The sequence below is a fragment of the Oreochromis aureus genome, linkage group 19 (assembly GCF_013358895.1).
Source record: "Oreochromis aureus strain Israel breed Guangdong linkage group 19, ZZ_aureus, whole genome shotgun sequence".
In the NCBI taxonomy this organism is placed as follows: domain Eukaryota; kingdom Metazoa; phylum Chordata; class Actinopteri; order Cichliformes; family Cichlidae; genus Oreochromis; species Oreochromis aureus.
Genome location: NC_052960.1, coordinates 10043150 through 10067221, shown reverse-complemented (window position 1 = coordinate 10067221; position 24072 = coordinate 10043150). Strand labels below are relative to the sequence as shown.

The window sequence follows — 24072 nt, the reverse complement described above, 5'->3', positions numbered from 1 at the left end:
TTTTCAAAACCCGCTACAAGCCGGAGGAGGATGATACAGCCGCGGACACAAAGCAGCCAGCAGCAAAACCCTGACAGCTACTTTTTCTGTAATGTTAGGGAACAAAATGCTGCTATCGACAAATTAGCTGCTCGTCAAACTTGCCGGAGCGGAAGGATTACCTGCACTGTAGCGGGAGAAATGTTGTAGTTTAAAGTTTTTTTTTAGGGGTGTGTTTAATCAGCAAATTTCACTCGAGGAAGGAGCCAGCTGTCCGCAAAGTTTCGACACTTTGGTGAGTTTATTTTTTCTCAGACATTTCTTTCTTTCTCTTCTCCAACTAGGTACTTAACTTCTTTCATCCTAAAAAAAAGTGTTCCCTCACGTTCCCAAATGAACTAGCGCGGTTAGCATAGCCCATCACTTTCCTTATGACTGGTGAAGCTAGCTAAACTACATTACAGTTAGTTTGTTCTTACAAGTGACTTTAAATCTTTATTTAGATGAAATCAGGGAAAAGTTAGTGAAGCAAAACACACACGGACAGCAGCTGACTGCTAACTTTTTTCCATTTTGATTTTAAATGGCGTTAAGTAAGCGCGCTAATGGAAATAAAATGCAGTTTTGCAGTTTGCATCACCAACAATTGGCCTCACATTTCACCCAAAGTTGTTTAAATGTGACTGAGATGGGTTGTTTGCAGGTTTTCAAAGTTATTCTTTTTCTAAACTTTCTCACATAGGTCTACAGAAAATGAGAACATGGGAATTATCTTTATGTAGTTTCTTTGCACAGAAGGTTTGTATATAGAGAGAATATCAAGTCCTCAGAGAAAACAGATTAAAATGTAGTCCCGTCATCTCTAGTTCAATCCTCAAGTTTTTAAGTTTTTTCTTTACTGGCTAAAATCTTTTAGTGACACTATGACCAGTGAATGCTGGGATGGTTCTAGGATTAACCTATTTTTTTCCCTCCTAATATGAACTGGTTTTATTCTTAAGCTACAGCAGCTGTCGACCTACAGCAGCTGTCGACCCACAGCCACCTTGAGCCTCTGTGGCCAAGCTTGAGGTGAAGGGCTGCTTGGACAATTGGCTCAGAAATTTGTTTGCAGAAACCTGAATAAGTTCAACAATGCCAGCAAGATGTGCAAAGAGATTTTTGTTTAGTAAGAATCTGTTCAGGAGACATGCATGTAAAATACAGCGGTCCTAAGCAGTTTCCCAATGCTTGTTTTTGCTTTCTGTTTGTCGCCCTGTTGCTCTGCAAGTTTACCAAACATTAGTTTTCCGTAAGCTGCCATACTGCTGAACCATTATTTTTCTGCATGCCATAAGCTGCTCAAATGTGCAGATGTAGAATAGTGACTTGGCCTTTGTGGACAGCCTATTGTGCGCAGTGAAAGGGCACCCCGAGTCTTGATTGTGGGGGGGACACCTGGCCGAGCACTTGTTGATTTCAGTGAGAGCAGCTGGAAGAGCAAAGGGTCAGGCAGCATATCTATTGTATAGATGAGCTCTGAAAGGGGAGTTTCAACTCGTTAGACATACTGGTATGTTCTTTATGTTGAATTTGTCTTATGCACAGATAAGATAAGATAAGATGACCTTTATTAGTCCCACAGGTGGGAAATTTGTTTTGTTACAGCAAAGTGCAAAGTTATGTAGCAGAAATTAGAAAACACTGGAAAGCAATAAAATAAAATAAAATACCATATACAATAGAATAAAATAGAATAGAATAATATATACAATAGAATAAAATGGAAATACAAATACTATATACAACTGAGTATATGTTAGGACAAACTGAAGTAAGGTGATCAAAATATATAAAATATTAGAACACACAGACACCTAAGGAGGGTGGAAAAATGTGGTATTTTTGAAATTCAAGAAAAAAGTAGACCGTACAAACTAAATAATGCAACAAACAGACAAATCTTATTAGAGTTTATGTAAATAAAAATAGAAAGATGTATTTAACTCTGCTCAGCCCAATTTAAGCTTCACCTTTGGTAAGCTTCATGCGGCTGATCTCAGCTGTTGTGTCTGGAAGTTATGTCATTGCTTAGTAAGACTCTGTCTTTTTGCTTTGGACCAATGTCAGCTTCTCCTCTTACTTCAATCCCACATTAAAATATTAGCCTTGTAGATAATTCGCCAAGGTTGATTGTCTGCATTGCTATCATTGCTTCAAGGAAACGTGGCTTACAGCTGACTTGAACTCCAGACTTGTGTTTTGAGGCGCCGCTCTCTGTCCATTTGCTTCTGTTGTTTTTCAATTAGAGAAATGATGCAACCCAATTGACAGAACAAAAACTTGGTCCATGTGTAACTGAATGTGCCAGTCTGGAAATGCTGGCACACTGCTCTGGTCTAACTTTCTCAATTAGTCCCTGGCTGCTCTGTCCACTTGGCTTGGTGCCACTGTGTATTCATTGTTTTCTTGATTAGCTGTTTCAATAGCATATAATCTAAATACTTATAGATATTAAAAAATAAATTATTTGGTGATCAAAGTGCAATGAATTAAGATTCATTTTTATTTATTTAATGAATTAAAAGAAAGTCATGGTTGTTGCTGGATATCTTCGTGTCTATCAGTTTACCCGTTTGTCTAATCACTGTAATTGGATTACCTAAAGCCTCCACTGCAAATGAGGCTGGAGCAGTGCGTTGAAAGCTCAGTTGCAGGGCAGTGCTCTCAGATGAAGTTGTTGGTAAGAACAGATACTGCTGAGATTGATGAAGCCATCCTGTTTGTGAGTATCTGTTAGCACTGTGACTGAATATGTTAATCCTGTCAAGGTACTTTAATGTCTTGCCTTTATCTTGTCTGCTATTCTCTGGCATATCATCCTTGAGAGGCCCAATAGTTGTAATGGAAAGTATGACATCTTTCACTCTTTCTTTAGGGCAGGGTGCTGTCCTGTGGGATGGATGACGGGCAAGAGCAGGACCAGTACGAGGAGCGGCTGAAAGAAGTTTTTAACACCTTTGACACTAGCGGCTGTGGCTCTCTGTGCACAGAGGAGCTCTCCGACCTCTGTCAGTCGCTGCACCTTAATGATACCGCACCAGCTCTTCTCCAGACTCTGCTCCAGAACCAGGACCGCCTCACTGCCAGGGTGAGTTTATTCCACTGCCGCTAAGCAGCCATTTCATCATAAACAATTGTCATACTGCTAATGTGAAGTCTGAAATTATACATTACCTGCTTGGAAATGAGAGACACACACCCTTGTTAAAAAGCTGTTATTTATGCAGCAATATTCATTACTAGTGTTGAATACATGCTACAATCCTAGTTTCATGCTGTGTAATGATTTTTGGCCTGTCCCATGTGCACAGAGATTTTTTTTTTCAGATTCTCTGAGTCTTTTGAGTTTTTTTATGATACTACATGCTGTAGATTATGAGGTATTCAAAGTTTTCCCAATTTTGGATTTGGGAACAATATTATAAAAATTTTGTAGATGCAGCTTTTTTGTGTATTGGTAAACCTCTGCCCAGCTTTACTTCTGAAAAACTCTGCCTCTCCCTCTAAGATGCTCTTGTTTTTATATGTTATGTTATGTGACCTGTTACCAAATAACCTAATTAGTTTCTCCAGCTATTTATTTTTCGTAACGCTTCCTTTGTCAGCCTTTGGCAACTTTTTTTTCAGAGACATGTAGCTGATTTTGAAATTTAAAAGCCAGTATTTGTCATTAAATAATATTAATATTTCAGTATGTTCTGTTGTGACTAAAATATGGATTTATAAGATTAGTAAAACGTAAGTGTTTTCTATCTACCATTTACACACATTCATTGGAGAGCAACTTGGAGTTAGTATCTTGCCCAAGGATATTTGGTTCCACCTCCTGAGCTACAGCCAAGAGGTAGAACAGGTATTAGTTGTGCCCCTTTTCTTGTGCACGCCAGGATTTTTCATATTTATTTGCCATTTCATTGTTTGCTTAAGATACCAACCCCTGGTCAGCTCCGACCCAGGTGTCAAGACAACAAACTATGTGCTGATCGCACACACTTTTATTTGAGAGAGGGGCCATTTGGAAATGTATTAAAAAAAAAAAAAGGACAGTGGTTCTGATAGTTCAACACATAAATAAAGATGAGATGTATCCAAACAGCTTAACTCCACACGCTGGCATGAATGTTTGTTTGTACGTAAGCGTGTAGACAGACGGGTGGCTGTTGTCTGGCATGTGTGGGTGTTAGTGGGCGGGGTAAATGTTAGCAGAGGGGCCACTGAAATGATTGCTTACTCACGGCATCCAACAATAAAGTCAAAAAGCCCAAAGTATCCCCCTCCCCTCCAACACCATCTAAACCCGGGAGCCGTCAGCCTCCGGAGCACAAAGAAAATCACCATATTCAGGGTTGGCAGCTGCTGATTCTTAAAATGTGACCTTGCTGCTCCTGCTCAAACCCTCCTCCACACAGACACCCAGACTGCACCTCACCTACAGAAAATAGCACCCATTGTAAGGAATTTCATGAACTTTCTGTAAGATGTATTTCTTTAATTCTTTTGCAGGTTGACTTTGAACAGTTCAAGGATGCTCTTATTCTGGTTTTGTCATCATCCATCGAGCCACCTCAGGAAGAACAGGAAGTCCTGCCAAAACCAGGTAAAGTCTTGATGGTTGTGCACAATGTTTTGAAGAAACTTGCCTGCAGCATCGCCTTGAAGGCACAGAGCATGACGTTGTGCCCTTAACTTGAGTTGAAATTAGTTTATCATTCACCTAGTTGTCTGTGTGTATAAGTGGAAAAGCCCCTATGCACAGCCACAGGACCCAAAGCAAGTCTTTGAAATGACTTGTTATGTTATTACCATGCTACTTATTGTGTAGATGATGACAGATGAGGTTGGATGTAAGTTCAGTTTCTTTACAGATCTGTCATCATTACATTGTGTAAGATCCTTGTTATATATCAACACAAAGAATGGATCTCATCAAAGCAAATACTACATTGTCAATATTTATGCCTGTCAGTGACGCATGATGTATATTGAACCTATGTGGTTCCTGTTAATTTCGCTAAAGGTTGACATTTAGTTCATGGCTGTTTTGCTGAAACAGATGCGGCTTTGAAAAGATCCCAAAGTTACAAGATTTAGAGAAGTTATTTGGAGAAGTACATACTGGAGGCTTTGCTAAATACTAGTCATCACATTTTTTTTCCTGTTTTTGTTGTGATAAACTTCTATGCAAATTATTTACTCTGTGCATGATTTGACACTTCCTTGTTATTTTTCCTCAGAGTCTCCTGAGATCAAACCAAAGTTTGTGAAGGGCGGTAAACGTTATGGCCGCCGTTCCACACCAGAGTTAATAGAGCCTATTTCAGACTTGACTGAAACCACACACGTAAAACCAGCCGACGAGGAGGATTTGGAGGACAACTATGACTCGGCTGTTCCCAGGAAACGTGAGGTAAAAGGCTGAGACCGATCAGGTTTTCATCTCGAGTGCCATCCTTATCGCTTCCTGTCCTTGCGTGTTTCCCAGCAGCCACGGGCCAGCATTCAGGCGTTATTCTTAGCTAATCAGCTTAGTGGCATGCAGGGCAGATCCTGAAGTGTAATATAAGCGTTCCAACACAAGATTCACAAGGTCCTATTAGTTGCATAACAAATTAGTACTGTCTGTAAATAACATTGTGAGGATAATTGGTGTTTGATAAGCCTCGAGTAATTAACACCTAACCACAGTGTTTGTGTAACGTCAGACTTCATCAGGCGATTTCTGTGCTGAACGCTGGTCAGTGTGGATTTAGACTTGGCCTTATGTGCTGGCGGCTATGCAGAGGTTTAAGAATAGGTTTTAAAAATGTACATCCTGTGTTTTTGGCACATACTGAAAAGGAAAGGGACATGAGACTTGTCACAGAGTTTATAGTATCAGGTCATTTATGGCCGTGAACAGTTGAACAGTGTGGGTGTGTGGTTCCTCTGATCTTCTAGATCTGTTACTTGGTTAATCAGACTCACTTCTGACATGTTTCCACACACAGTCCTTTCTCATAAATAGCATACAGCAGAGATTCTCAGATGGTCTCAGTTATTAGTAGCTTACTTTAAATCTGCTCCAAATGATGATACATAGTCTGTTAGCAGGTTGATTAACCCTGTAAAGCCTGAACTATGAAATAATTGCCAGAAAATTCACATTTCTGAGTGTTTATTGAACCTTCTGAAAAATGTTTGTGAAAATAATGCCTTTAGTATTCAGTTACTTGTGCAGAACTTTGCAAAGCTGGGCTGAAGTAAAAGAAACGCTTCCAAGTGTTCACCAAAACAGTGCAATGGTGTTAAGTTTAAGCTTGGATGGAGATGTTAGTACTCTGTGTATTGTCTCTGACTCCACCCAGAGATGCCTAGCAGCGCAAAAGCAAACACTAGTGGAGATGCTGAACTGAAGCGCGTCTTGGCATTGAATAATCTAGCTGTAACAATGCTGAAAGTGTCCGGCGTGGGGACCAGCAGATGGGGCTGGGTCAGGGGGCTCTGCCTCAGAGACTGCAGGGCCGCTGCTTGGGGAGGAGGTTGTAGGCCTGTGTCAGGGAAACAATGAGCTCCACTACCCCTTCCCTCCCCTCCTGGATGCCCACACTTCATGTATCAAAACGCCACTTGCAGAATCCCATCTGCTCTTCATTCCCTCACTGCTGGCTTCCCAAACAATAGGTGGGAATTCTGGGGCTGGGTTAGAGCTCGGCAATTAAGTTCTTCACAAGGAAATAATTTTTTTATTTTTTCAAATTGAAAATCATTTATAACCTTTTTTGTAAACCTAGTTGTCAGCAATAACCCCCAATAATTTTAATAATTTTGAGTAAATACTTTCACGAAATTGCAGATGGTTGAGGTTATTTGATTTATTTGCTTGATTTCTATGTCATTCTATTCTTCTATTCTATTTTGTTCTTCATTATTTGTCTATAATAGAAAATAAAGAGAGGTTTGTGCACAACACATTTTCTTTGGTGCCAAAATCAGTGCTCCAGACGTCCCCCGTCAGGGCCCGTGCTATTACAAAAGGTCCTGTGTGTGTGTGTGTGTGTGTGTGTGTGTGTGTGTGTGTGTGTGTGTGTGTGTGTGTTTTGCAGCCCCCCCTGCATTCAGACTCAAACTTGTCTGATTTAAAACCATGCTTGAACACACACAAACACACTCTCAGCTGATTGTCTCATGAGAAAATCGGAGGGGGTGTTGGGACAATTGTTCTGAGTAGATATTTTAATGGTTAACTGATTCCAAACGGAACTCATTATAGTTTATTGGCTTTTTACATGACATTATATCTTTTAAATGTTTTTGTTTCAGCGCTGGAATGCTCACGAAACAAGCACAGAGGAATATGAGGCAGAAGGTACATCAGATTCAGATTAATTTTAGACATTTTACTTCATACGGGACATAGCTTTGTTTTGGTTTGTTGTTTTGATGCATGATCTAACTTTTGTCTTGTGTGCAGGTCAGATGCATCTCTGGAACCCGGATGAGCCGAACACACCTCGGGGATCCATTGTTCCCCTATCAACTCATTTAGAGGAGAGGCTGCGTGAAGCCTGTGAGGAGATGGCGATACAATGGGACGGATGTGCTGGTCACAGTGAACTGCTTGCTCTCTGTGAGCATTTGGGTCTGGAGGTATGTTAAAGGGAAAAATGCAGAGATTTGAAATTACCCATGATTTAAAATAACCATGTCTGCCTTTGTCTTTTTTCTTTATTCTTTGTTTTTTGTTTTTCTTTTCCCCCCCTTTTCTGAGGGCTCTTATAATGGTTGTCGTTTAAAAAAAACCAAAAAAAAACCCAACCTTTTTCTAACTTCCACAGACTTTTACTTTTTTATTTTTACTGATATGAAAAGGTCCTTCAAAACTTCTAAATAACTTAAGAGCCTTTGATGATAATGTTTTTTTTCCCAGTGAAAGGCATGATATTGTCTGCTGATTTGATAGCCTTGATACACGGAAAAGATCCCCAGAATTTAGATAGTCCCTCATCTAAGCAACCTCTGGCACTGTACTTAATCATGTTCCCAGCAGTAAATCTGTAAAGTTTAAAGGGAATCTGATCAACAGATACAAATTTCATGATTTATTAGAGATTAATACTTTATCATCTAAAGTTGTTAGCAAATTTTCTGTCTTTTCATTAACTATGGATCAGAAGATAGGTAAACTCTGGTCAAAAAGTTATGGACATGGTGAGCAAGAATACTCTGTGGTGTTTAAATAATGATTAGTTGGTGCTAAGAGGCTTGGTGTGTGCAAAGATAATCTCTCCCATTACACCACCACCAGCCTGAAAGGTTCATGCAAGGCAGGACGGATCCATGCTCTAAAGCTGCTTGTGCCACATTTTGATTCTACCATCCAACCATGTTTTTCCAGTCTTCCACTGTCCAATTTTTGTGAGCCCATGTGAACAGTAGCTTCAGTTTCCTGACCTTAGCTAACGGTAGTGGCACCAGGTGTGGTCATGTGCTTCAAGGTTTGACGTGTTTTATTCAGAGATGCTCTTCTGCATACCCTGGTTGTAATGAGTGAGTTACTGTTGCCTTCCTATGAGTTTAAAGCGGTCTGGCCATTCTCCTCTGAGCTCTGCCATCAACAAGTTATTTCTACCCAGAAAATTGTGACTCGCTGGATACGTCTTCTTTTTCAGACCATTCTCGGATAACCTAAAGATGGTTGCATTTTATTTGGTTTTACTCAAGTAAAATGCAGTATAAAGGTATTAATAAAAAATCTTGCATTTTCTATTTTTTTTTTTTTTTTTTTTTTTAATATATATATATATATATATATCAGGTGAATGGAGATGTGCTCCTGAGCCTATCTGCTGATGGAATGATGACTGTTCAGGAGTTTGTATCCAGGGTTGCAAACCACAACAAACCCCCCACGCCATCGGCCTCAACACCCTACAGACAGCTTAAACGGCATCACTCCACTCAGGTATGCTGTTTGTTGTTTGAGCTTCACCAGGTTAGGAGATTTGGGGCTAATTTCAGGGTTGTTTTTAATGCTTTTTGAAATTCAGCAAAGGCTCAATCTCTGTAGTATTTTGTATTTTCTCTGCTATAATGTTTAAAAGAAAAGGTTTTCTTCTACCTACAGCCTTTTGATGAGGGAGGACGGAGGATAGCTACGCCCTCTTCTTTAACCAGCACCATTGGCATGCGTCTGTTCTCCTCTCTTGATGATGGCACCGGTTACACTCCTGTGGAGTACATCCTGGATGCCTGGATAGAAGACGGAATAGAAAACAGCACTGAGATCCTGCAGGTACATTATTGAAGTTACACTTCTTACGCTTCTTAGTTCATTTATGGTGAAACAGACAGTGTGTCACGAAGTTGTTGACTCTGAATTCTTCAAAATATAATTGGAATATATTTAAAATGGGATTCTAATTGGAAAACTTTTTTGCAGGCTTTGAACTTTGAGCTGGATGGAAAACTGAGTCTTGGTGATCTCACCATGGCACTTGAAAATGAGCTACTCGTTACTAAGAATGGGATTCACCAAGCGGCACTGGCGAGCTTCAAAGCTGAGATCAGATATCTCCTGTGAGTATGAGTCGTCATCATAATACAGCTCATACAGATCTTAATACGATTTGTTGATCCATGATTAACTGGATTGTGAACTACTTAAAGCTGATAGTGTTGAAATTGAAAATAAATCTTTTTAAAAAAAACAGCAGGATTGTTTTTGTTTATTGTGCCGTGTAAGTCCTGTACAGTTATTGTTCCTGTTGTTTGTTTGGTTTTTTTTTTCTTTATCTCAGAGAGCGTGTAGACAGAGAGCTCAGAGAGAAAGAGAAAATCCGATCTGATCTGGAAAAAGCAGAGAAGCAGAAAACGCAGCTTGCCACTGAGGTGGATGAGCATCACTCTGCAATTGAGCACATGAATAACCTCAATCTCAGGTAATTTATCATTCCAGTTGCACCACACGTCTTTTGAGATGCTTTTTGTTAAATTTTATAAAGTCCAGTGACTAAACGGAAGGTTTGGAAACACATTTGTCATGTTTAACTTTAAGATGCCAAATTTACTTGCTTTCCTTAACAGAAAAATCCTATTTAATGGTTCTGCTTGATTAATATCTGATTTCTCAAAGATTGGTGTGCCAGTTCAAATTTGAGCTTAAAAATGTGAATTCAGTTAGAATTCAGTGACTTACATTTTTTTGTTTTAAACAAGTTTTGTTGTTGGTGGTGTTTTTTTTTTTTTTGTTGTTGTTGTTTTGTTTTGTTTGTTTGTTTGTTTTGACAGATTTCGAAAATATTTGTGCTTTCTTGCTTTTTTTTTTTTTGCTTTTTTTTTTTTTTATGACAGGTGATCCAATAAATTTGTTAAGCAATGTATATTAAGTGTTGAGTTTGTGTCTGCTGTGGATGATCCATCTGCAGGAAGCTTGAGCAGGACCACAAAGAGAAGCTAGCAGCAGTAAAATCTGAGCTGTTGAGGGAGATGGAGCAGATTCAGCAGCAGGCTTGCCTGCAGCGTGACGAGCTGGAGGCAGAGATCGAGAAAATCAGGGAGGATGAATCTTTCCTCCGAGACCACCTCTCCATCTCAGTGAAGGTAACTGAATGGTGTGGTGGTGTGCAAGTATATTTGTGTTTTATTTTGTTATGCCTGGAACATGTCAGTGTTTCTAATGCACACTATGTTCATTATCCAAAACAAATAATTTGAAAATAGAAGAATCATGATGTTGTTCATTCTCAGGAGAACAGACGTCTGGAGATGGAGTTACTGGACAGCAATGAAAAACTAGTTGACGCTCAAAACCAAATTACCAAACTCCAGACAAGTTTGGACAACATTATGAAAGATAAGGTGCAGAAACATTTTGAGATGCTATATAATGGATTTTCATAATATTGACTTTTGCTTGCAATTTGAATTTCATGTTTTTTTGTTTTTTTGTTTTTTTGTTTTTTTAAATTATCTGTGTCTGTGCTAGCCTGATGTTAATTAGTATATGATCTTTTCTTATTTTAGTTTGGTGATCTGGACCCTAACGGCGCAGACTTCCTCCTCCAAGAGGAGCGTATTAAACAGCTACGCAGTGGCTACGAAGCTCAGTGCAGGGTAACTGCAAGAGACTGTTCTTTCACACAGGAGCATGTAAAATGTGCTGACATTACACAGATGTTTAACTTTAAGTACTCTTATTCGGTAGGAATTACAGGATCGTATTGATGAGCTGCAGTCGGAGCTGCAGGAGTTCCACAGCCTCGGCCGAACTCATCAGTCTTGTCAGAAACCTCTCTCCGAGGAGCTGGAGAGTAAAAGCCCAGGAATGGAGTCTGACCCAGGTAGGCCTATAGTGTAACAGTGCAGTAAAATAGTGCTCAGAATCATTAAAGAGGACTAACTGTATACATGACCTATCGTGCAACCGTATTATTAAATTCACTGATGACACAATTGCTGTTGGCCTGATATCAGGTGAAGATGAGTCAGCATGCAGAGGTGAGTTACAGCAACTGTCAGTAAACAAACTGGCTTTGAACACTACTTAAACCAAAGAGCTAATAATGGACTACAGGAAAAGGCATGACTCAGTCTCATTCTGCATTAGTAGGAAGTGTGTAGCGTGTATAAGGTCCTTTGAATTCCTTGGGTTTCCCCCTATCAGGGAACCTCTCCTGGTCAGACAACACTACTGGTACAGGGAAAAAGGCACATCAGAGACTACTTAGGAAAAACAACATTGAGCAGCAACTAAACACACATAGGTGTGGGATGCTGGCTGCTCTGTAGCAGTCAAAAAGGTGCTGCAAGGAGCGGTACAGACAGCAAAGAATTAAAAAAACACTGGTTGCCAGCTGCCATCCCTGGAGGACATTGCACGCTACTTTAAAAGAACACAAAACATCAGGGACTGCTTTCACCACGGTCACAGTTTGTTTGGACTGTTGCCCTCAGGCACACGATACAGATCACTCAAAGTACACACCTATAGCCTCAGAGACTATTTCTTTCTAAAGACTAACTGGGTCCTGAACACTTAAATGCACTGATAAATTAATGCACTGAAAGCTGACTCATGCTACTATGCTGCAACTCTGTTTGCACTGGTTATTTAGAGGTTATTTATTGGTGTTTTATTATTAGTGTTGTCCTGTGCTTTGTTTTTTAACCTGTGTCAAATATCAACCAACCCCTCACTTCTAACTTGACTTCTCACAGGTCTCGGTTCAGAGGAGGTTCAGCCTTTCAGTATGAGCCTAGAAGCAGAGATGATGCTGGAGCAGCTGAAGGAGCAGCACCTGTGTGAAATCGAGGAATTGCGAAACCAGCTGGAAATCAAGGTTAGTCTGCTACCACCACCAGTTTTTAATGCGTAAATCTGCTGAAGAAAATGAGAAGTTTTAGAATTGGAAAGAAATGAGGAGGTGAGACCTCTGCAGAGTCCTCTGCATCTGCACTCCCAAGTGCTTTAATAAATAAATAAAAATGATTATTATATATAAAATATGGGGAAAGGGAATATTTGACTATTATTCAGAAATTCATTACAAGGTTTATATAAATAATTAACTCTTTTATCCATACAGATGAATGAATTTAACAACATGGTGGAAAAACAGAGGGTGAACCATGAAGACCAGAAAGCTGCCTTGGCGAACCTCCACCAGCAGGAGGTTCAGGCTTTAAGAGATGAGATGGTCAACATTCAGAGCCATGCACAGCAGCTGCAGAGTCAGCTGGAGGAGGTAGAGCTGGAGAGGAGTTTACTGGAGGAGAAACAGACAGAGGAAAGGGAAGAGCTTAAGAATCTGCAAGAAGAGGAGTTGGTAAAACTAAGAAACCAGCTCCTGGAGGCCCAGACTCTCATTGCAGACCTGAAAGAGCAGCTGAAGACCCTAAGAGTTCAACAGACAGAGACCGATGAAAGTCTTCAGACTGAGATTGAGAAGCTGAGGACTCAACATGGCACAGAGCTTAAGAAACTAAAGGATGAGCATGCAGAGCTGTTTGAAACCAGACTAGCAGAGGAGAGAAAGGAATTACAAGAGGAAAAGGCTGATTTGGAGAAGAGATTATTAGATGATTGGGAAAGCAAGAAGAAATCATTGCTAGAAAGCCATGAGGAGAAGCTAAGTGATAAACTAGAGGAGGTAAAATTGAAATTTGAGGAGGAGCGTGAGGAATTGGCGAAAACGCTGACAGAGGAGTGGCAGAAAGAGAGGGCTCAGCTCGATCAGCAGAATGGCGAGTCTTTACAGATGCTGCTTGAGGAAGAGATGTTGAGACTTGTCAAGGAGCAAGAAGAGAAGGAGAGCAGTCTGAGGGAGCAGTGGGAGAGGGAACGAGCTCGGCTTCAGGAGCATCACGAGGCGGCGCTGCTCGAAAAAATACTCGAGGAGAGGTCGCAGCTACAGGAGAAGTTTGAGCAGAGGGAGAAAAAGCTGAAGGAGGAGTGGGAGAGGGAGAGACTCCAACTGGAGGAGGATTATGAAGGGATGATCCAGGATAGGATAAATGAGGAGAGGGAGAAGTTTGAGATGGAGAGGGAGGAGGTGGAGAAAAGACTGGAAAGTTTGACAGAGGAGAAGGCGCGTCTGGAGGAGAGCCATCGAGAAGCCTTGAAGGAGCTGAGTGTCAAGCACATAGAGGAAAGGGACACACTCGGCGCCATGTTAGACAAACTGCGAGATGACATCGCCCAAGAGAGGTAAGAAACAACATTTTACCTAATTAAATTTACCAAAATTTATTCTTCAGCCTTAATCTCAAGCTAACATCACATGAAAGTAGTGTTAATCCTCTAATGTAACACCAAACAATCAAACAAGATTTTGCTAAGTGATAAGGTGTCTAAGCTATTTTTAAAACAGCCTCCTTTGAGGATTGTCAGCAATTATAGTGTAATACTTTCCAAACTGCTGCTGTAACCGCCCTTGAATAACCATGTGCAGGAAGGACATCGAGATCAGTTTCAACCTGAGAATCAAAGAAGTGGAAGATCGTTTCTCGTGTGATCAGGAATCTGTTGCACAGCGTTTTCAGGCTGATGTTTTGAAACTTGAACAGCACTACCAAAGAGAGTTGGAGGCTCTTTCTGAAAGCCACGCCAAGCAGAAGCTTGAATGGGAAGCAGAGATGCAGAAGGCTCTGGAGAGAGCAGAGGAACAAAGACAAATGATGGAGGAGGCAGCGGAGGGGGAAAGACAGAGATTAAATCAGGAGTGGACAAAAGAAAGGGGGGAGCTAGAAAGTGTTCACGAAGAGCAAATGGAAGCACTAATGAATGAGAGAAAGCAGCTGCAAAATGAGCTCGATGACTTGATTAGCAAGGCTCAGACCAAAGAAATAGAGCTCAGTAAGCAGCTGAATGATCTCCATAACAGGCTTCAGGAAAGCCTGAAAACCAAACATGAGCTTCTTGTTCAGACTGAGCTCCTGTTGAACCAAACAGTCGATGATTTTAAACAGGAGAGGGAAGAACTTCTGAGTAGTAATTCAGAACTTGAGTCAAAGTACAATGAGATGCTTTCTATTTCAGAAAGGCAGACAGCAGAGAGGATTGAACTTTTAAATGAGCGCGATGATTTAAAGATGAAGATCGAAGAGCTGGAGATGCTTCTTAAGCAGGCCGCAGTGGACTTTGAGCTTGACAGACGTGAGCTACAGGAAAGTGTATCGATCCTTGAGCAAAAGTTAAAAGATCCAGTTGAGATTAAGGCAGAAGAGTTTAAAGCAGAGAGAGATGCGCTTAAAGTAAGAGTTAAAGAGCTGGAGATGGAAGTCCAAAAGCTTTCGTCTTCTGTGGAAAAAGTGGAAGACAAGGAGATGAAGGAATTGAAGGGGATGAACACATTTATGGAGGAGATGCTACACAACAGAGAATGTGTTTCTTTATTTGGTGAAGAAACGCCCGAATTTCTGGATGAACAAGATAGCGATGAAGAGACTCTAACAGGGACTCTGTATGCAGGAGATGAAGCCACTGAAAACGTGGAGGTTTTTGGCGCAAACAATGAAGATGGCTCTGCTACCAGTGACATTCGGGGAGACGGGGAGTTAATGGGTGCTAGTGAAAACCAAGAACACCAACAAAATATCGTGCAAGAAGATATGAAAGAGACTCATGAATTGTGGCCTGCAAATGCTGATGGGTTTCAGGGATGTGGTGATGATATTGATGTTACCGATTTCCCCGAGCAAGTTGAACTTTATCACACAGGCTGCGAGTTGGCACCTTCTGAGCACCCCGAGTCCGAATCCACAGAAAACAAAAATGAAGCCGTTTTCCCAGAGATGAAATGTGGGCCCGTCTCATCACTTGAGGCCTTTGAGGATGGTGAGAACAAAGCAACTCTTGAATTATGTAAAGAGAACAATCCTCAAGAGGTAGCAGCAGTGGGGTTTGAAAGCTGTTCCCAGGAAGATGAGCAACATCATGAGACTGTGGTTGTGCCCTCAACACTGGAGGAGACAGGTGACCCTGGCGAACCGTGTCTGGAGGATGCTGAGGTTAACTGTTTACTGAATAGCTCCCCAGATTCTGACTGTGAACATTTACTCACAGAAATAAAGGGGGAAAACGTTAAATGTGGACATGAATGTGTGGATCAAGACTATGATTGTGAGCAGCAGGAGCACTCTTTGCTGAAACTACAGGCTTTCTATAATACGACCACAGAGGAGAACATTCTCCTGCATGAGAAGATTTCTTTGCTTCAGCAGAAGACTGAAATACTAGAGAACCTGCTGGCTCATAACAATGAAAAGATCAAGGCTGGGCACCAGGTGTTAGAGGAAAACTACAGCCTCAAAGTTAGAATGTTGCTGTTAATGGAGCATGTCAAAGAGCTGGAGATGAAGGCCTTGAAAATGACAGATCTTCAGATTAGGTATGAAGATTGCATGTGTGAAAATACCAAACTGAAGGAGCAAAATGGTGAACTTGAGAAAAGGGTGTGGAGCCTCGAGAGCAGGATCAATATTTTCCACAGTTTCAAAGAGCAGCAAATTTCACTTGTGGATGAGATCAGCAGGATGAGAGAAGAAAACGCTAAACTGTCTGAGCTGTTCAGCGAATTAGAAAGGCAGGATGGGATTCTTTCAGCCTTTGGCCTAGATGCTGAACGACTGGAGAGCCCCTCAGTGGAGGCTTTTCTGGATTTAGATGGGGAGCTGGAGGTGAATGTCGATGCAGTGACTGATCTTGAAGACTGCTGTAAGAAATTGGAGAAGCAGAACACGCAACTTCACCGAACCATCACAGAGCTACAAGACAAGTCACAGACATTAAACGAAGTGACGCAGGCTCATAGGTAACATGGAGAAAACTAGGATCCCTTTGTCTTCTGTGGCTGGTGTTACCCCCATCCTTTAGTGCTGTGAAGTTGAAGCTGCGACTGAGCTTCTAAACCCTCTGTAGCAGATCCTGACAGTTGTTGTCCCCGTAGGTCATCAGGGGAAAAGCAAGAAGTCGTTTAGTGTGTGTAAACTGTAGAGTTGCTTATAATCGGTGTGTTGCAATCCGTTTGGTGATTCACATATGTACTAAACGTGCATCGTGTGTGATGGATTCCTGCAGTTTCACTGAATTTATTTTTCTGACTTTTTGTCTCTAGATCTGAAGCCAGTCGTCTTGCTGAAGAAAACGTCATCCTCAGGCAAAAGATCGCTGCATTGAAAGAAGAGGACTTAAAGGAAGTCCAGCAAGAGTTGACGTAAGAAGCACCAAATATAGTTTGTGGCTAACAACTACAGTAGGGTTTTTTGTTAGTTTGTTTTATGCATAATCACATTTTCTTCTCACGCTTAATTACAGACAAACATGGGAGCACCTGAAGAAAGAGAAGCTAGCAGCTCAAAAAGCATCAGAGAATTTCCAGAAACAGGTGATGTCATGCAAAAATAAATACAAAAAAGTTTTAAATATACAAAAGAAACCAATTTGTCCTCACACACTGGATTCGGTTTATTTGGACCCAGATATTTACTTAAAAACATGAATCTCCACAGATTGCAGAGCTGCGTTTGCAGAGTCAGCAGATGGAGGATGCGAATGGGATGCTGTCAGAGAAAAATGCCCAAAATACTGTCGGTATGGAGAGTCTACGACAGCAGCTGGCAGAACTGATAAAGGAAAACGAGAGGAGGGAAGCTGCTTCTGCTGAAGAGAAAAACAAGGTAAACTGAGTTTAATGACCAGCTGATAGTCGTCACGGTGTGGTGGCGGTGGTAGCGGGTAGTTAATTGGTGGCTGTTTTGTGTTAGCTGGCAGCTTGTGTGTCTGCTCTGGAGGCAGAGTTGACCAAAGCTCTGGAGGACACTGCACAGCTGGAGGAGAGGAATATCCAGCTGTCACAGAAGCTCTCTGACCTCAGAGAGAAGGTGAGCATTAGATTATTGGCACCGAAACACTTCACATCCAACTCCACCATAATATAACACAGACACAATATTAAGAACTTCCTAACACCACCCCTTAGAATTAAAGCTCATCCCTATGTCTGAATACCTGCAATGATTAAGATGCAGGAAAAAATCAAAACTAAGTTGTTTCTAGCCTTAAGCCAGCTGTGATCTGCTGAGATCTATGGGTGTTATCTGCCCTTACCATTAAAGTTATGCAAAAGATTGCTTCCTTTCACATGTAGGTGTCTTTTGGTTGTCAGGCAATCATGGCGGGCACAATGGAGAGTCACCTCAGCCACCTCGTAGAGGAGCGGAAGAGTGTGGATAAGGAGACTGTAGGGCTGCGCAACCAGCTAGCCAAAGCTCAAGAGAAGGTAAGGTTGCTGTAGCCTAAAGGATCTCACTCGGTCGCCAGATAAATGACAAATCGTTTGGTAATTTTTCAATAGTTGGGGTATAGTGGGCTTATTTCACAGCATTTTAATAGAATTTATAGAGATTTCTAGCGAAGCACACAATGGACTCTAACTTGGTGCATTAATAAGCACTAATATGCTTCTTTCCACTCAAGGTCAAGACTATGGAAGAAACTCTTCAGACTGTCAACCATCAAAGTGCTCGTCTGAAGTCGGACCTTCATGTCTCGCAACAAGAGAGGGATTCTCTAAAACATGAAGTTGCATTGCTACACAAACAGCTGCAGAATGCTATAGATAAAGTGAGGTTTTTGTTTCTCTATAGTAAGGTAAAAGACACAAGCTGAGGGCAGAACAGACTGTGACCTTTTGCCCTTGTTAATCTCAGAACCGTGTTTTGGAGATTGCCCTGCACTCGAGCGGTCTGCAGAATCACAGCAAGAAGCTGTACAGAGATGAGATGTCTCGGCTGATGGAGCAGGAGCAGCAGCTACTGAGGCAAGAAAACGAGAGACTTCAAGCTGAAGTGTGCAGCATCAAAGGAGACCTCCTCCAGTCCAGAGAAAAAGTGAGCTGAGCGCCACAGAAAAATGGCAGGCTTTTAAAAGCTGATTTTTTTTTTATTTTATTTTTTTTTCCTCTGTTAGTTATGTGAGTGGTCTTTTCTGTGTTTGCAGGTCCGTCAGCTGGATGCTACCATACTGTCCCTGAAGCAGCACAAACATCAGAGTCAGTCCTCCCTGATGAAGGCCTTGGAACAGGAAAACTTCTCTCTTAAAAAGGAGCTTGAAGCACAAAGGGAGCTTACCATGGTGTGCATTGATGCTGCTGACTATAACCAAAGAATGTTCCGATTATATAAAGTCCTCAAATTCTTATTGCATGTGCTTTTCATTCAGGGCTGTGAAGGTGGACAAAGACGCACTGAGCTGGAGAGCCTTCAGCAAGAAAACGAGGCGCTCAAGGCTCAGCTGGCTCGACTAACAGCACAGCTGTTTGAGGTACTCCAGCTTTTTTCTTTAAAGCTTTCTTTGGATAGACCAGTTTAACAAGAAAGCACAATAATTTAAACAATATTTGTTCCTATTTACAGACTTTTCAGGCACAATTCATGGGACTCCTGCCTCCATCACCTCACAGGATGCCCAGAGGACAGCACCGTGGTGAAGATCCAGACAACATGCAGGTACAGTGCAATTCAGAACTTCCACAATGGCAAACCTGACCAAATATATAACCGTTTCCCTCTTAAGTAAGCTTGAATATAATAAATAAGTACTGCATTAGTACATTTATAGATTGCCGTTCTTTTCTCACACTTATTTTGTTCGATCACATTGCACTTTTTTCCCTCTTTTGTTCTTAATATTAAATTAATCTTTGAAGCCTGTGCACCACTTCTCATGCTGGTTCACTTTATAATGGGAGTTGATACATAGACCTTTGACACAGCAGCTTCAGTTTGCCATGAAATCGTAGTTAAACGCAGGTTTTTCTAATTAATGTAGGTTCTGTTCTGTGTATTGAGTGTCTTCATTAATGTGGTTAGAAGCACCTGTGTTTACCACCTCCTTATTTCCCTGACTGCTGTTACTTGCTCAGATATTAAATAATGTACAGCATTTTCATATTGTACTTGTGGCTGTAAATGTCAGTGAAAAACTGGACATCACTAACATTTTCAACATCATAGCAAAAAAAAGTGTAACCTGAGCTGTGTCCTCCATTCCTCGTCTGAGTTTTCCGCTCCTTTCTTTTTCTTTTATTTATTAAAGCTGGGTTTGCTGTGTTTTTGTTTTGTTTTTTTGTTTTTATACCTGTCATAGATCCATTTGTGCACCCATCTGTCTTCATCTCCTTTTGTCATATCTGTAGAGTTTACCTTCATGGGTCTGGTGTTTTAGCTTGTGGCACCTATATTTTTTTGTTTTGTTTTGTTTTGTTTTGTTTTGTTTTGTTTCTGAATTCATTGTCTTTTATTTTCAACCTTGAATGCTGGTTGAAATAGGCTGAAGTAGTTGCCATGGTGTGATCATCTGGGTGTGGTGGCTGATTTATTTATTATTTTTTTCCTTTTTTCACGTTTTCTCCCACACTCTGCATAAATCTTCATTTCCCGACAAATACAAGTTGTCCTTTTATAGTTATCATATGTGTAAGTGGCATCTTCCACCTTCATCTATCATCACCAGGTTGCCATTAACACAGTGGACTTTGTTAGCAACAAAAACATTATGCACAACATCTGCAGAAAACTCCATTGCTAGTTTACTTGCAGATTAAGTTTTTCTTCTTTTTAGTAATTGCTGACTTAGTCCTAGTTTGCCCACATCTTTGTTCAGCACTTCATCAGTGAGGATCAGTTAATAATTGACGTTTGAGATCCCTGTATGTATGATTAGTCCTGCTGTTCATGCTGGCTTATACAACTGTCCAAATCCACAGTGCTTAAACAGTGGACTCTAAATTTGAAAACGAAAAACTAGAGAGATGTTTTCTTGGCCAGTATGAACAGGAGGAATGCTGACATCCTGCAGATTGATTAATCTGCATTCATATTAGGATTTCTAGTTTGTCTATCTTCATTTATTCAATAGTCTACACACATCTCAGGCATAAAAAGCCCATCTTTAGAATTAGAGGGTAGAGCCCTGGTGAAGTGTACCTGCCTTTTCTCTCCAGGGGGCGATGCCGGAGCAGCGGGCGGCACACGCAGACAGCTGCCGGCGGATCGGTGGATTGTAACGCCAGCGTCATTTCCTGCTCTTCGCTTTAAAGACTGCTTACATTCTGCTCTCCCTCTGTATCCGGAGTAAAAATCTGAATGTGGCACATGAAGCCCCACATTTGTGGTGCCAGAGATAAATGGCATGACGTTGTAGTTGTATTTCATTGCTGCTAGGTGGCAGGAAAACACAGAAAAGGCTCCTGGCTTGTTTTCCCAATGGGATTTTGATCACATTAATACTTGCATTGACAGTTGATAGACTGTATGTTTTCTAAAAAGAATAAATAAATAAAAATGTAACATCACTGAGCTTATATAGACTGGAAAGAGGTAGGACCAGACCTTTGGTGGATTCATTATACATCCTGGTCACAGTGAATCTTTTCGATGCAGGGTTTACTTTCTGGGAATGACTGTTATGCACTTGTCTTTTTAAAACTTTAAAGGGTTTATGACAGGGTATGTATCCTCGGAGGAAAAATCCTGTCATCAAGGGCCAAGGTTAGTGCCTGACAGCCTTTTGAGTCTTTTTCTAACAATCAAACCATTCCCACCTGTTGTTGCCAGGTGATGCTACCTGATGCTATTTGTGTGCAGTCAGGGTTCATGGAGATTGTTCAATGAAGATACCAAGTTTTTAGTCCTCTACTGTCCTCTACTGTATATTTGTGTTCTGGGCCTCTTTTGTTGCTGCTGAGCACCCAAAGTGAATCACATCTTTTTGTTTTTCTTAAGCAAGGACTGATCAAACATGTTTGGTAATTAATTTTCAATGTTTGGCTGGTATTTATTAAATCTTTGTGAGGTTGGTAGTTTGTCTTTAGTACAGCGTGTCATTATGTCCGTGTTTTGGGTTTTTTAATCATTTAGTGCATTTTTGTTGTTCTTCCTATGATGCACATCTGTTTTATTTATTTTATTTATTTTTTCATGTTTAGAGTTTGTTTTATTTATTCATTAATTAATATTTTTTTGTAGCTATATCTGGAATATAAGTCATAATTTTATACTTGTATTTATTTTTCTAGTGAATCATCCTCTTTAGAAATGTAACAGAAATCCATTAATAAAGAATAAAGCAACTAGCTCACAAGAAATGGTGTCTGACTCATCTCACGCTCACATTTGCAATTGTTTTGTTTTTATTATATTTTTTTTCACCCACTCAGAAGCTAAACTCATTTTATATGGTAGTCTTGCATCAGCAGCAGTTTGACAATGTCCTTGACTGTCTTCTCCCCAGGATGAAAGGGAGACGAAGATGAAGCGCATGGAGGAACGAATGAAGGAAATAGAGTTGTCTCTGCATAATGTCAAGCTGCTGCTCAAAGAGAAAGTTGCTCAACTCAAAGACCAGGTCAGTTCAGTTTCAGTTCAATGGCTTCCACTAATTTTTTTTTTTTTTTTTTTTTTTTTTTTGTAAGGTGTTGTACAAAACTGGACTGCCATTTCAACAAAAATCTACTATACATTAGCTAATTTGGTAACAATGACAACGCAACACAACCTGTGGGAGAAGACAGACAAAATTTAATATTATTCAATAATGAAACATACTTGGTGCATAATGGGAGGTTCCCCAGCAGTCTGAGCCTGTATCAACATGGGATGGTTCAGGGTCATCTGCAAACTATAAGCTCAATCAAAAATTAACTATTTTTAAAGTAGAGAAGGGCATCTGTCACCTGTAACTTGGAACTCTTTCCACAGGAGAAGAGGCCTGATGAGATCTGATGGGGTCTCATTGTTAGTTTATATGTTAGAGGAACATTTAGTACAGCTTGATAGTGATTGCAGGAGTCCAGCCAAGAATTAACGAATGTATGAATTCATTTTTCCACATCACTCCGAGATGCTTGGCAATTCCACAGAGATAAAATAAAAAAAACTCAGAATTTATCATTAGAAAGGTTGTTATGTTGTTAATTTAAACTATACCCCTATTGTGTTTTCTGTCGTAGACAACTACATTTAGTCTTCATAGCAATGGAAATGTATCCAGTAAAAATACTACCTAAGGGAAATGGTATGGGTCCTGGTACAAAACCTTGTGGAACTCCATAACTAAAACCCCTTTTTTTCGAACAATTTGAAATTATTCAAAACATTGCCGTGTAATGTAACCCATTACAATCAATTATCTACTTTGACTTTTCTAGCTGCACAAGAATGGCAAAGCGGACGTACTAATCAAAGATCTGTATGTGGAGAATGCCCAGCTGCTGAAGGCTCTGGAGATAACTGAGCAACGTCAGAAAATCGCGGAGAAGAAGAACTACCTGCTGGAGGAGAAGATCTCCAGCCTCAATAAGATAGTGTGTGACCTAAACCCGTCACATCTTCCGCTGCCGTACCATTATAAATGATCACAAGGGATTAACTTGAAATGTGTGTCAAAGTCAATATTTGCACTGTATCTTTACTAAATACTTTTATTTTATTATATTTATCACTGCTGCAAACTTTAGGCAGCAGATTCTGCCAATTCACGAGAACTGGTGGTTTTATGTTAAATATGCAGTATTTTTGTCCATTTAATTCTAACCAGTAATTAATGGGACCCATAAATAATTAAATATGAGGTCAAACTGCAAAGAAGACATGACTTTTTACAGTTATTTATATTTTTAAAGCACTATTACCTATTATTAGTAAATATCTTACCTTTAAACTTGCTCTCTGTCCAAAGAGAGGAAAAACAATTATGAAGTGTACTTTTTATACAAGTGTTCTGTGTTTGAACTGTCCAAAAGTTGTTTCTCTAGCCCTATTGTAAAAGAATAAATAGAAACCTGTCGTTCGGTAGTAAAATCATGCAAACTGAGAAGTCAAATCATGCTTTACCTAACACTACTTGAAATTGAAAAGACTTTAAATGTCTGTCAAGTGGCAATATTTTACATGTCATTTTACTTTTAAAGGAAATCGTATGATCTGTTGCAATATGTAAAGGTGTACAGGCTATGTGATTATGGTTGTTCTGGCTTGAAAGAAAGTACCTTGTTATTGTAATTAATTGTAATCTGCATTTATTGCAGAGTAAGCATTAGAGTTAAGACAGGGTAATGGCTGTGCTACAGATATAAATCAAATGAATGGATTGTGTTTGGTGGTTTGTAAGTTACGGCTTTTTTTCATTTGACATACACATGATAACAATAAATGTGATTCAAGCAAAATCAATATATTTAAAATTCATGCCAACCATCCATGGCAGGAATGTCAAACTTATTTTACATTGTGGTCCAACATCCAGCTAAAGCTGTGGCCTAATAACATGTTAGAAGATGCCTCTTAATTATTCCCCTTTCTTTCAGTGTAAAAAAGTTCAGATAAATATTAAACAACTGAGATGTCTTAACAAAAAAAAATTGTATTTTCAACAGTACGTCTCACTCTTTGCTGACAAATTTCTTTATAATGTATATTCTTTAGGTTTATGTCTGAGTAAATGATTAAAGCTACAGAAAAAAACACTGGCATCCCACACTTTATACTGTAAATAAAATTGTTGGGGGGTTTTTA

General features: G+C 40.2%; 1 protein-coding gene across 3 annotated transcripts; it reads left to right on the top strand.

Moving 5' to 3' along the window:
• nin (ninein (GSK3B interacting protein)) lies at positions 1 to 24021 on the top strand. 3 transcript variants are annotated; one of them, XM_031737003.2, is made up of 28 exons: positions 2 to 274; positions 2897 to 3109; positions 4525 to 4618; positions 5256 to 5428; positions 7321 to 7366; positions 7472 to 7647; positions 8816 to 8962; positions 9125 to 9292; positions 9440 to 9576; positions 9798 to 9938; positions 10425 to 10599; positions 10747 to 10857; positions 11023 to 11112; positions 11204 to 11339; positions 12217 to 12338; positions 12585 to 13705; positions 16614 to 16712; positions 16814 to 16883; positions 17008 to 17175; positions 17263 to 17379; positions 17664 to 17777; positions 17975 to 18121; positions 18208 to 18387; positions 18497 to 18631; positions 18719 to 18820; positions 18913 to 19005; positions 21791 to 21904; positions 22707 to 24021. In XM_031737003.2, the coding sequence occupies exons 2-28, from the start codon at positions 2918 to 2920 to the stop codon at positions 22911 to 22913; spliced, it is 4575 nt and encodes a 1524-aa protein (XP_031592863.2). In that variant the 5' UTR covers positions 2 to 274; positions 2897 to 2917; the 3' UTR covers positions 22914 to 24021. The 3 variants fall into 3 exon arrangements, with proteins under 3 accessions (XP_039459421.1, XP_031592863.2, XP_031592864.2); XM_039603487.1 differs by lacking the exon at positions 17263 to 17379 and having other exon boundaries at positions 1 to 274; XM_031737004.2 differs by lacking the exons at positions 21791 to 21904; positions 22707 to 24021 and adding an exon at positions 20502 to 21644 and having other exon boundaries at positions 3 to 274.
• The last annotated feature ends 51 nt before the right edge of the window (positions 24022 to 24072 follow it).

Bases quoted from the DNA above. Each gene is read 5' to 3' on its own strand.
- nin (XM_031737003.2), top strand. From the start codon at position 2,918: ATGGATGACGGGCAAGAGCAGGACCAGTACGAGGAGCGGCTGAAAGAA. The intron at 9,577-9,797 runs GTGAGTATGAGT...TCTTTATCTCAG, and splicing joins GCTGAGATCAGATATCTCCT to AGAGCGTGTAGACAGAGAGC. The intron at 18,821-18,912 runs GTACTCCAGCTT...TCCTATTTACAG, and splicing joins TAACAGCACAGCTGTTTGAG to ACTTTTCAGGCACAATTCAT.